This window comes from Poecilia reticulata, linkage group LG16 (assembly GCF_000633615.1).
Source record: "Poecilia reticulata strain Guanapo linkage group LG16, Guppy_female_1.0+MT, whole genome shotgun sequence".
NCBI lineage: Eukaryota > Metazoa > Chordata > Actinopteri > Cyprinodontiformes > Poeciliidae > Poecilia > Poecilia reticulata.
The window spans coordinates 22,581,303-22,594,713 of NC_024346.1; the positions used below are offsets into that span (position 1 = coordinate 22,581,303).

At 38.6% G+C, this 13,411-nt stretch overlaps 1 protein-coding gene across 1 annotated transcript in view; it reads left to right on the forward strand.

The window, feature by feature from the left end:
* Window positions 1-12,290, forward strand: part of adcy2a (adenylate cyclase 2a) — a 39,381-nt gene extending 27,091 nt beyond the window's left edge. Inside the window, exons 16-25 of the mRNA XM_008432170.2 lie at window positions 956-1,093; window positions 1,886-2,005; window positions 2,132-2,316; window positions 5,229-5,313; window positions 6,810-6,968; window positions 7,202-7,348; window positions 7,472-7,582; window positions 7,679-7,793; window positions 9,901-10,025; window positions 11,289-12,290. Of these exons, the coding sequence (XP_008430392.1) occupies window positions 956-1,093; window positions 1,886-2,005; window positions 2,132-2,316; window positions 5,229-5,313; window positions 6,810-6,968; window positions 7,202-7,348; window positions 7,472-7,582; window positions 7,679-7,793; window positions 9,901-10,025; window positions 11,289-11,441 (1,338 nt within the window). The 3' untranslated portion in view covers window positions 11,442-12,290. The remainder of the gene's footprint in view (window positions 1-955; window positions 1,094-1,885; window positions 2,006-2,131; window positions 2,317-5,228; window positions 5,314-6,809; window positions 6,969-7,201; window positions 7,349-7,471; window positions 7,583-7,678; window positions 7,794-9,900; window positions 10,026-11,288) is intronic.
* Window positions 12,291-13,411: the final 1,121 nt, after the last annotated feature.

Genomic DNA, 13,411 nt, shown 5'->3' on the forward strand with positions numbered 1-13,411 from the left:
TTGGCAGCAAAAGAGGAACTAACACACTGTTTGGGGACATGGGTTTAATGTAATGGCTCCTTGGTGTGTAGTTGATGGATTTTGTGTTATTTAGCACTGAAATCAAAAAGCCATCTACCTGGTCTACATTTTAAGTTATTACTAGTCTGGTACATAATGCTTTGTGCAATTATTAGCATGTTGGAATGTGATGTACATCCTTGAGCTACTCAATCTTATTAAAAAATATATATAATCATTTTCTCACTGTTCCACAATAAATCACAATAAGCTGCAGTTCACAGTGTTGTAAAAAAAAAAAAAAGTAAATCAATTGATTGTAAAAGATAGAAAGACGTGGATTCATTCCATGGGTAAAAAGCTTAGCAATAAACATTATATAGACACAATAAAACCCTTATGGGTGTTCAGTGAAAGCGTGAAAGCTATGAAGTGGCTGTAGCAGTAAGAAGTGTCGAAATTTCTCTCGAAAAAGCATTCTCGCATGCAAACAGCCTGGTCCAAAAAGAAAAAACAAACAAAAAAAAAGAATAAAAACAGAGGAGGGAATTCTGTTGATATTCGAATAACTATTTGCTGATTTTGATTTTGTTTCATAGTGGAATCGCATGTGCTAATGTTGTGCCACGGTTTCCACTCGTCTTGAAAAACGATGCAGGGTAGAATTACTTGAAAAGCCATCTGAAGCTGTGGGTCTCTTAAAATGTTTGGATTGGTGCTGCTGAAGCATTTATGTCCGATTCAGTGAAAAGAATTGTAATATATTTCACACTTAAGCCAGTAAATAGTAGTGTGTTGTTTTTCCTCATCCACATATATAACTTGAACTATTTAACTTTTAAAACTACAAGTTGTGTTTGATCTGTGGGGTCTTTCTGTTCTGTGGCTGTAAAATCCTGTAGCGTGCCAACCTTGATCCCGTCTTGTGCTTGTGTGTTTGTGTGTGTGCCTACAGCACTGCAATAAAAGTGCATCTACTTCTTGGATGTGGCTGCTGAGGTCATCAGTTATTATTGCCAACAAGCCTTGGCCCCGCATCACTCTCACCATGACAACCACTGCTCTAATACTCATAATGGCAGTCATCAACATGGTAAGCTTTTATGTGCAGGTACTGCTCTAAGAAAGAAGTTACACCTTGTCGACTTGAAGTATCGGTCTTAAAAACGTCGCCCTTTTTTTTTTGTATTAGAGCAGAATGGAATTAATGTTTTATGCGTGATTTAAATAAACATATTTTGTTGTTAAGGCTTTGAAAGCAAAATAAGCACATTTGCCTTTAAAAAAATTATATATACATATATTCATGAGTAGTATATTTTCACTGCCCCATCCATGTCGACCTAATTTATCAACACTGTTAAGTAGACAACATGTTTATTGTTCATTACTCATCAATTTATAGGTGTGTCTGATCGAGTTTTACTTTTATGGAGACTAAAGACGAATACATAAAGGCTCCGACGCAGGGGGGAGCAGTAGCCTGAGGCGTGAGACGGGGTTGGCTGTGTGATAAAACACGGTGTCAGGACCCCTGGGTTAGACCTTCACACAAATCGATTCCAGATTATAATCGTGTTTTGCGTCTGACACGGGTCAGACGCTCAGGGCGGGTGAACCAAATTATCTACCCTTTGCTCAGTGGGACAGCAATCCTTGTTTTATCCTGCAGGTTCCTATTAATGGACATTATTGAATGGTTGTCACAATTGGCCTCTAACAAGATTGTATTTTCGTCCTGCGAGTCTTAATTCTGGCTTGTTCTTCTTATACACATATACCGGCGAGAAAAGAACACAAATGAACTTTCTTATTGCCTGTTTTTTTTTTTTTTTAACTTCTGTAAGGAAGCAATAATATGTTTTAATGCTTGATTTTCATCTAGTTCTTTTTGGAAGACGACGTATCACCTCCGGTTCTGCTTTACAACTCCTCTAACGAAACGCTCCTTTACCCTACTGGGCAGCTTATAAACTTCTCGGGCAAAAACAATTATTACCTCCCTGTAAGTGTGTGCAAATCAATTTTTATGAGAATAATGGTCATTGTTTCTCCATTTCTTGCTTTCATTATTCTCATTTTGCTGGAATGAATCCCCATCTCTGTCTGTCAAACCCTCTGTGCTGCTCAGTATTTAATTTACAGCTGCATCCTGGGCCTGATCTCTTGCTCGGTGTTTCTGAGGATAAACTATGAGCTGAAGATGATTATAATGTTGACCGCAGTGGTGATCTACAACATTATTATTCTACAAACACATGCCTCTCTGCTGGACGAGTATAGCAGATTCCTGTACAAGACCGAAAGCCTCGACAGGTAGGTGGAAGGAATGTATGTGAGGGAATCATTAGCAGGAAAAGCAACAAACTTCTGTCTGTCGCACACCTCATTACGTAAGCCTCATTACAGAAAGAAAACGGCTCTAGTACAAGGTTCATTATGTTCTGTTAATTACTTAATAGCAATAAAAAAAAACACGTAACAGATTAGAGGTAAATATCAGGCGAAACCACATTAAAATAAAGCAAACTAAACACTTTCATCAAATTAGTGATCCGGGGAGTCTTGATCTGAATGTTTTGAACTGCAGCTAGGAGACTGGTGGGTTTAAACACATCCACAAAAATGTAGAGCTCTGGAAGAACCCTTCTGAGTCTCGGTGAAAAATTCAATTTATGTATGCCAGCTGGACACATCAAGCACACGTTGGCATCTCCCGCCAGTGATTAAATGAGAATTAAGCCCGAGTGACATACTGCAGGCATTCGTAATAGGTGAATGCATCACACTCCCATTTTACTCATTTCATGCGTTTTACAGTGTCAGAGTGCATCAGGAAATTGGTTGCTTTTAAAGGTTAGCAGAACAGTGCACTACTTATGAGTGAAACTAGTTATTGTATGACAAAGTTTCCTATACTTTGGATGAGCGGTGTAAAATTTGGTGTATTGTCTCATGGTACATTACCTTAGCCATAATTCCACCGTTTAATTTATTTCTACAAATGAAAGTTAAATACTCCGCCTAAAGTCTAGGCATCCCCCCCCCAGTTGTGAAACCGTCTGAATTATTCAAAGAGCTGTTTCAATTTTTCAGCCTGTTGATGTCAGCAAATCTTCGTCAGTGCTGACAGAGTGTCTGCATAGTGTAGCTTGAGATGCGGTTGTGTTATTACACTTTTTTGTTGGAATATATGTGCAGAATGTACAGGATCTCTTTTTTTCTTTTTATACATGTGGCAGTCTGGTGATGATGCTGCACATACTGTATAGCTTCAGATTTACAAAAGTGTGATGCTGCAGCTTCATTTACCCAATAGATCATTTACCCAGTAGGTAGATAATTTCCTAATGCCATCAAAATACAAAGAAAATGTCCAATGGAGTAACTGGGGGTGCTAATGAATAAAGATGGATGTGAAGTTTTCATATTGAGGTGGCTGATATTGTCATGAGATACATCATTTGTAGTTCAGTCCCTTAGAAAATCCCGCTGGTATCAATGAGAATTTTTTTAAATAATAAAAAAATTTAATTAATCTTGCATGTATATATTGATCCGATAACTTGCCTTATCATTAATGTGGCGCAAACGTGAACAGAGTCTCCCATTTTGGAAAATATGACTTGAGAGATGCCATAATTCATGAAAATCCAGGGAGCTTAGTTGAGTCTTCATCAGCTGACGCAACTGATGCTTTATGTAGAGCTCAGTGTTTCCGCGTTGGCAGAAACACTTCTCCTGGAAATATGTACAGGGTCTCTGTCTGCATTCCATCACACAATCCTGGATGAGCTTGACAGACATGCATTGTTGACAATATATCATCAGATTTACCCCGGAAATTGTACTTTGATATGCACATTTAAGTGTTAAGGTTACATCCCTAAGTTGAGCTAAGTGTCTTCAGTGCTGGATGGTGAATGTCACACTAAATTTGTTCCATTTGTGTGACTTTGTAACATTAGAACATTTTCAGCATTAATGCCTGTTTTAGACTTAAATCTCATGATTTCTCAGTTAATAACACGGAGGGGTTTTGTCCAGGTCCTGGAACTAGTAAACAGGTGAACAGAAGGTAAAATGGGTTAGCTACAACAGGAATGAGAGTCAAAAGACGGTGCTCAACAGTTGATTTGCATTTGCCTGGCTCCCAGCAACTTCATTTAAATACGCAAACCTCTCCTAGGGCCAAGGGGAGGGGGCCGATAGGGGAACACGGACACACAGCGTTTTTGACCATTCTTGGCAGTGCCCTACAAATTTCCACTCTGACAAAAACCTCTTGCCGATAGCCCTCAATCTCCATGCGCACGGCAGAAGTAGGTGTCAATAGCTGTCGAAAATCCCACTTTTCATGCAGTGTAACTCAACCAAATTTGAATAACTCCCCTTTCTGTAGATATTCAATGTGTCTTCTTTGCTATCTGCTGAATAGCCTTCATGTTTAACATTCCTTTAGTTTCTCAGCATTACAATGTCAGCATATATGTGCAACTCCATGTATGTTCTTTTTTTTTTCATTTATGGTTCAAGTTCTTACGTAACACAATACGAGTTGTATTAGTTTTAGTGGAAAACGTCGATTTATTTCTCAGTTTTTCAAACACATAACGGGTTTTAGAATTGAACATGCCAGGTGTAAAAACCCATTAGAAAAGCCTTGGCTTCACTCTAGCTGAAATGCACCTAAGTAACCACCATCTTTTTTACCGTGTCCTTGTCATGAGCTGATTACTTCTGTTCAGCTCACATCTTTCCATTTATATTGCAAAAACGAGTGAACTGATTGGGCTATGCTGTTTTTCCAAGATTTCTGGTAAGCTGAGAGTTGGATTGGAACAGGGATTCCCGAATGACACAAGATATGTTTGCATTAATGAAGACGCTGTTGGAACTTCGTTTTGATTTTGAGAAGTAGCTGTAGCGAGCGACCGCGCACCATTACAGTGGAAAGCCGTCACTAAAATGTCAATAGTAAACAAGCTCTTGTCACAGCAAAGCAGAATTGACAGTCAAGACTGAGTGACAGCTTAAAATAAAACGATCTGCTAACCATTCATGAAGCGCGTCAGTGTTGTGATCTTGATTTGTAATTAGCTTAATCTCATTATTTTCTCTTTTAATTTTTCACTTGCTCTTCATTAATCTGTTTTCATTAGTTAGCTTTGCCATTATCTGCGAAATGTCTGACAAACACAATGTTTTTCACTTCTTTGCTCCTGAAGACCAGGAGTTCTCAAGGACCTGAAGACTATGGGCTCTATCTCTCTCTTCATCTTCTTCATCACACTGCTAGTCCTTGCTAGACAGGTAAGCTCCGATTTGATTTAAATGAGCCGATGCTCAGCTGATGCACAGCTTTTAAAACACATCCCAAAATACACCTACACCTTTTTTTTCTGTGTGTACTTGTTTGTTTATGCAACTAAGCTTTTTCCAGTCTAAAAACATTTTTCTCATTTCCTTTCAATCCATTCTTCCTGCTCTGTGCTCCCTGGGCTGCCTATTCCAAATATAGCTTTGCCTCCCTAACTCCCTTTCTGCATCACTCCATTGTTTCCCTTAGTCAGACTATTTTTATTTAAATGCTCAGAATTACCCACGCACAAAGTTAATGAGGCCCCAGGTTCGTTTTTTTTTCTTTTCTTTTCTTTTTAAGACACACAAATTAAGTTGTTTCCCTAATTACTATCTATGGGATAGTTTGTCATGATTGTTCAGCTTCTCCCAGAACATCAGGCAAACAAGTCAGGAAACTAAATCTGAAAATTGTTCATCACAACTTATTTTTGCCTAATTACTCCGTCAGAGTCTGCCGTACCCAGGATCCATCAACTGTACTAGATTCATAATTCCTGAATTTCAATCCAGAGATGAGACTAAGGATGCTTTCTGAGCATCCTTATCGTTTGATGTATTCATACTAGGTAAAACATTAGAACATTAGCATTACTGTGGATTCTAAAGAGGCTTTAGTTTCCCTCAAAGATATGCCACCAGGTTTCAGAGAGCTACACTGAAGTAACCACCTGATTTTTATTTTCACAATGTGTCATGTTACTACAAAGGTTTTTTTTTTTTCTTTTTATCAGAATAATGTGGGTTAATGTGACAGATTACCACAAAATAGTACGTAATTATGAAGAGTAGAAGACATGATAGATTTATTTTATTTTTTTATCTCAAAGCACGGCTTGCATTTGTATTTATACCATTTTCGGCCAATACTACGTTTTTGTCTTTTTGGATTAGTGCAGGCTTTGCGCCTTTATAGACTGAAATGTGTGCTCATTGAAATAACTCCTATATTCTAGATAGTTTGGATAGAGACCGTATCCATCAGAGACCATTGGTTATTAAGTTTTGAACTCGGCTCATTCCTCTGTTTTAATTTGAAAAACTATTCTTTTCAATTAAATATTCAATCTGTGATTAATCTATGATGTGCCCCTTGCTGTTACATCATTTTTAACAAACTGTAAATGTTTCGAGTGCAGAAGACTTGACTACATACATTATTCCTTCCAGAGAATATCACACATCGAGTGCGTCCTTTATTGGATTCTTCACACTCAGCATCACACATAATTAAAAAAGACTTTTTGAAGGGATAACAGGTCATTCAAACAAATCTCCATCGATTACGGCTTCCACTGCGATTGTTTTTTCGAATGGCAGAACTGAAACTGACTTGTCTTCAGTGTTGCTGTCCATATTTATGTCAGATTCTGTTTTTCTGTGCTTCCTGGAAGCAAGCTTTACAGCTGTACCTCCAGTCTCTTCACCTCTGTGTCCTCTTGTAACAGAATGAATATTACTGTAGGTTGGACTTTCTCTGGAAGAACAAGTTTAAGAGAGAATGTGAGGAAATAGAAACGATGGAGAACCTCAACCGGGTTTTGCTCGAGAACGTCCTGCCTGCACACGTCGCGGAACACTTTTTGGCTCGCAACTGGAAAAATGAGGTTGGCATTTGTTTTCCTATTTGCCCATGATATATTTGTATCATGACAAACATGCAAACTGTTCACCACTTCTTTGCGATCCATCCTAAAACTAAATCTTATCTTTTTTTTTGCTACACAATGTTTCTTAAAAAACTTGTGCATTTGCTTGAAAAATCTTTTTACCCGACAGACAAAAAAAAAAAAAAAAAAGAGAAATTGACAACCTGTGCAACTCATCCGTTGTCCTGCAGGATCTGTACCACCAGTCTTATGACGTGGTGTGCGTCATGTTTGCCTCAATCCCAGACTTTAAAGAGTTCTACACTGAATCTGATGTCAACAAGGAGGGATTAGAGTGTCTCAGGCTTCTCAATGAAATCATTGCTGACTTTGATGAGGTAAATTAGCATCGGCTAGAATTTCCATAACATGCGCCTCATGGGTGTGATCATGTGATTTGAACAAATGTTTATTCCTTATTTGTCGTTAATATTTGATCATTTCATGTTTTTTGTGTGCAGCTCCTCTCCAAGCCTAAATTTAGTGGCGTCGAGAAAATAAAGACCATCGGCAGCACTTATATGGCAGCTACTGGACTGAATACATCGTCTGTGACAGAGTACATTACCCAGGTAGACGACTTCTTCTTATTTATGTTGTTTTCCTGACTGCCATTAAACATGTTGCTCTGCAGTAGAAAGCATAGTGTAAGTGGCGTTTTCTTGCAGGAGGATGACAGACAGTATATGCACTTAGGAACTATGGTGGAGTTTGCATTTGCCTTGGTGGGAAAGCTGGATGTCATCAACAAGCACTCATTCAATGACTTTAAACTCAGAGTCGGTGAGTATCGCAAAGAATAAAACAAAGACTGTGTGAATATAATTTAGGCTAAATGGAGGTAAATCTCAATAAATTAAAATACCAGTAAAAGTTTGTTTATTCCTGTAGCTCAATTCAAAACGTGCAACTCGCACAGGGGGGATATATTTCAAGTGTTTTATTTATTTAAATTCAATAACTATAATCTACAGGTAAAATAAAATAAAATAAAAAAAAAAAGCTTAGTTTCTCCAAAAATTTAAATATTACTTAAGACCAGTATTAAAGGATTTATCTCCCAACACAGAATCGGTATGGTCTACAGGAAGACTGCTGGTCCAGCAGTTGTCCAGCTGACGGTCATTCACACTCTCCACAAGGAGGGTAAGACAGAAGGAGCAATTGTTGAAGAAAATGACTCGTCAGTGTGCTGTATGTAACCATAACAGTGGAAAATTTATTGGGGTGGGTGGGGGGGGAAGGCTGGTGGAAAAAGGTGCCCAAGTGGCAGGGGTAAAAGCCCTGAGAGGACCGTGATTGTTCAGCAATGTCTAAAAAAAAGAACTTTGAGGAAAGTCACAAAGTACAAACTGCACCTGTAATCAATGTTTCAAGAACCAGGTCAGGTCAATGAATCCAATGTATTACAACTGTCGCTTTCCTCATGCTGAACCTCTTGTGAGCCAGAAACAACAATAGAAGCGTCTTACCAAGACCAAAGGAGAGCAGTCGAGTCTTTTTTGGGTGAAAACAAATTTTCCATCTCACTAGGAAAATCAAGATCCCAATGTCTTGAGGACTTTTATTGCTCTTGGGTAATATTTTCACAAACCGGAATAAATGCTTGAAATATATTATGGTTTGACCTTAGGGGTACTTAGCCGTCCCACAGTCTTAAGAGATGGGGCATTTGGACCCCACAAGCTTTTTACTCTGTGCGTGGTTCAGTGGGGTTGCACTGACCCCAGGTGTGCTTTTACAAGTTTTTTTTTGTGTGGTTTTGGGAACTGACAATCTGACGGGACACCTCCACCCCGCTTTCTCACTGTGTAACCATGACATCTACTGTGGTCCTCCTGAGTGTTGATGTAAGGGCTAAGTAACTTTTTAATGTTCTTACTCAAGTTGCACCTGTAGTTCTTTTTTTCTGTCCCATTGCTGTTCCTAAAAGTCATAGTAACCTCAAAGCAATTTAATAATTTTTTTCCCCAGACATGACCAGTAAAATATCACATAACATTGATGCTGTTAGACAGAGACTGATAGAGAAAGGTTAGGAGAGTTTTACAATTACTGTCTTTTCTGCCCACCATAAGATGTGTTCAAAGGAATCCATTTAAACTTAAACTTGCTATTGTGTACACTCCATTGCACCAAGTGGTAAATGTCAAGGAAATGTGTTTTTACCCCCTTCCCATCCTGCCGAAATAGCTAATGTCTCTGCAGCGACCGTACGCTAAACACCACTGTTCTGAAAAAGTCATGGTCTTGGTCGGGAAGAGAGGCACGTCCAAGCTCCCTGCGAGCAGTAAGACTTAGTTTGCTACTTCCAACACGGCATTGCAGGTCTCAGCATGAGATGCTCCATTAACTCAGCAGTGTGCAAGTGTGTGACTGGATGACTGTACATCCCTGCTGCTTCCAGACTGGACCTAATAACCCCCATGAGGAAAGAATACTTGTCTTGCTACTCTGGAAGTGTTCAAAGCCAATGGTTTGGTGCCTTTTTACACATGTATGCTGTCCATTTCCCACAAATCTGGGTACAGTCTTTAATTTGCATGAAAAGCTGGAGCTGAGGGTCTAATAGTGTTGGGGATTAAGCGCTCGGCTGTGCTTAGCTTCCAATGTTGTGACAAAATCTTGTGAAAAGCTTTGTTTCCTATCACACCAGAGAGTTTTCTTTTTTTCAAACTACTCTCAGTAGACCTATAATACTACTTAAACAAGATGATGAGATCCAGAGTAAAAAGGACCAAATTCATGTTTTCTGGACAGGAAATGACAAAGAAATAAAGCATATGTGACAAAATATAAGCTAACAATTTTTCATACCTTACAATAAATATTTTAGTTATTCTTGATTAAGATGTATCTGAAGAGCTGATTTTGCCTTGTTCTCAATCAGGTATTAACCACGGTCCAGTGATCGCTGGAGTCATTGGAGCTCAGAAACCACAGTATGACATCTGGGGAAACACAGTAAACGTAGCCAGCAGAATGGAAAGCACTGGAGTCCTGGGGAAAATACAGGTGAGTGACATGAACTGGCTTCCTTTGTTTTTTCTTTAGCTTTCATAACATGTTAGTCTAAAATATCACATTTAAAAGTGATCACAACTTGCATTCAGTTCCTTAGTTTTACATATGACTAACAAATAGTCCTTACAAATTAGGTACATGGGTAGAACGAAATGTACAGCATGTCAAAAAAAAGTGCTATGAAGTAAAATAGCTGAAAACATTTGTTTCTCTAGAAAATAAAGATGTAAAAAAACTGTTAATAGTAATAAGATGTGCCTACATGCAGGATTCCTTCACATTCCATGTTAAAAAAAAAAAAAAGAGTAAAACAAATTTCCAGATGGCACAGAAACACTATAAATGAAACAGTAGCAATAAAAAATACACTCCAAAATCGGATCAAAACCAATGTTATAATTTTGAAAGTAAATTTACATTTACATTCAACAAAGTTAGTACATTTAAAAAAGAAAGGGAGACTGACATGTTGAAGATAAAACTTTGTCCCTTCACGTGTGCGGTTTATGGCGGAAAGTACATCTTATCATCTCAACATCCCCTGACACCTTAAAATCTTATACTGACTTCCTGTCTGAGCACCGATGAGGTGTAATGTTTTTCTATCACACGGCATGTTGCTGTTGCCACCGTTTAGTCTTTGGAGAGCTGTATTATACTTCCCAGCTTGCAGTGCAGCACAACTGCAGACCTCCTGATTTTCTTCTGGTAAACGGCTGCTGATATTTACATATAAGAGACATTAAAAAGAAATGCTGTGAACTTTCCATGTATTCTTCCCCTCTTTCATTTTAACAATGTTACCTCATTTCAGAACCCGCAGAAAACATTTCTTATTTTTGCTTATGAGTACTTCGTGGTCTTTATTGTGCCATAACCTGCCGTTTTGTTTTTTTTTTAACATGGGCATTTCATTACTCTCTTATTGCACATTTTTGCTGCGTAGACATGTAGTTTTATGAATAAGTTGTGAAATACAATGTGATCTCTTCTCTCTTCCCTCTAACAAGAAATTTAAATATGAAACCAATATTGTTTGCAATTGACTTAAGCATAATATGCAGATATGTGTATATACACATTTGTACTATAAGTTATCCCAATCTGATCTTTAAAAGCACAACAGAAGAAGTGCCATGCAAATGTATTTTTCACAAAACTCAAAAAGAGGTAGACCCTGATGCTTCCGGAGGAATGCAATCCAGTCATGTAAAATGAGCAAAGCAGCCTTGACTCATACGTTTCTCCCTCTAGGTGACGGAGGAGACAAGTCGCATCCTTCACAATCTGGGCTACACGTGCTCTTGCAGAGGGATCATCAATGTCAAAGGCAAAGGAGAGCTCAAAACCTTCTTCGTGCACACAGAGATGACGCGCTCACTGTCCCAAGGGAACATCATGCCGTAAGACTGAATCAGAGCATCTGCATCGATGCAGGTACAACCAAAGGCCTCTGATCGGGGACCGAGGAACCATCTTTGAAGAGCTTCGGTAATAAAAACAAGTGCCACTCAGGAAGAAATCTGACCGACAAAGAAGGAAAAACAGATTTTACTATCACTTCGCAAAATAACTATGCCACAGATCTAGTATTCATTTAGTCCTTTCCGCAACAGTACGCGTTTGTTGGACAGCAATTAGGTGGGAAACACTGCAATTATGATGCAATTCGAATGTCACAGCTGAAAAGCATTCAGGCTTGATGAAAAAGAAAAGTTTCATTCAGACGTTCCGAATCAGTAATTGCGTAGCTCTGTGATGCCTGTTGCAATCACTGGATACCCACAGAAACCCCCTGCATCGATGCCAGCCGCACCACAGCAAGTTTCACTTTTTTCAGGGAACGGGACACTCGGGGTCGCAGCATAACATGCTTGGAAAACTTCAAAGCACTTTCACAGAAAATGTATCGGCGGAATTTCTAAAGGACTGACGGCACCACAAACACCGGCTTGTCGCTGGTGTTATGAATGTAAGTTTTTGCTCCTCTTAGAAGTATTTCGAAATGCTACAAATCAAGCATTAAAAAAAGAAACAGCACAAGTCCACTTCAAGGATGAGGCTTGTCTTTAAACAGAAGAAGGCAACACGGTTTACAATGGATACTTCAGAAATCTGTTAAAACCACAAAGTCTTGGATGTATCCTACAGACACTCCAGAATATTCTGAAATAGTCCTACACACTAATCATCTTGTCTGTATTGTCAGAAGTGTATTTGTCAAACTCCTGCTGAAAGCGTGGGAGTTTGAGGCCAGACGCATAACAATTTGTGAGAAACACAGAAATTGTGCATTTTCTGTTACTTCCAAGCAGTTGTTGAGAAAATGCTCAACAGTTGTACATGTTTCCCCATCCAGCTGAATGTAGATCACGATTCAAACTGAGAACTAACAAGCATGCAGAATTTTTGTAAGACTGACCATATAAATCTGCCAAAAAATGTGATATTTTGCCGTCGCTGTTAAACGTTCAGGTCAATGTGGTCGGGATGCTGATAGACGCGTGCTGGTTTTCGAAGGGAATAATGGGGAAGAATGGGCAGAATGTACCTTTTGAAACCAAACAGGAGTTGTGGAAGTTAACAGTGCTTTTCTGTTTTAATACACTTTTATGCTCCTGGCCTCTGTTGCATAGACCTGAGCCAAACAAACTCGAAGAATTTCAGAAAAATTCTAATTATTTCAGTGTAAATATTTTTGCTTTGAGTAGATAAAGCCTGATTTATGTACAGAATAGGTTTAGTGTGTACGGTTGTTTTGTAAGAAAAGATACAAAATATTCCTAAAAAAAAGTTTTTTTCTTCCTGTTTTTGGATGATGCTATTGTTATTTTTTTTGTAAAAACTTCAATAAAGTTTCTATGTAATTTAGTTAATCTAAGCTCTTAAATACATGTAGCCTTCTCAGATCCTTGACAGGATTGTGCTGCTCTTACATGTAATGGCGGGACAGTGTAAATAATCCCAGCTTCCTGCACTGATGCATCTTGTTTTCTCGAAGCAGGCTGCACCAGCTGGTGACATCAACATAAAAAACTTTCTGGTCTACCTTTTGAATGCGGCGAGCACTTGACCCGACGAGTCTAGACTCATCAGGGTCGGAACTAAATCTTTCTGTAAAGCTTTTTTTTTTTTTTAAATCTAGAGCTCATTTCACAACATCAATAACGATCTGAAGTAGAGACAGGAAAAGTAGGCACATTGAAGATGACCTTTCCCCCATCTATTGACATGAACAGAAATTATGTAATGAGTTGTATAACCATTACTGAGCTCATATCCCCAGCTAAAGACAAAACACATCTAAAAATCAGACTATTTATCACCTCATGTTCACATCTTATCCTCAAACATCAAAGTTGTAGCCGACACTGCCT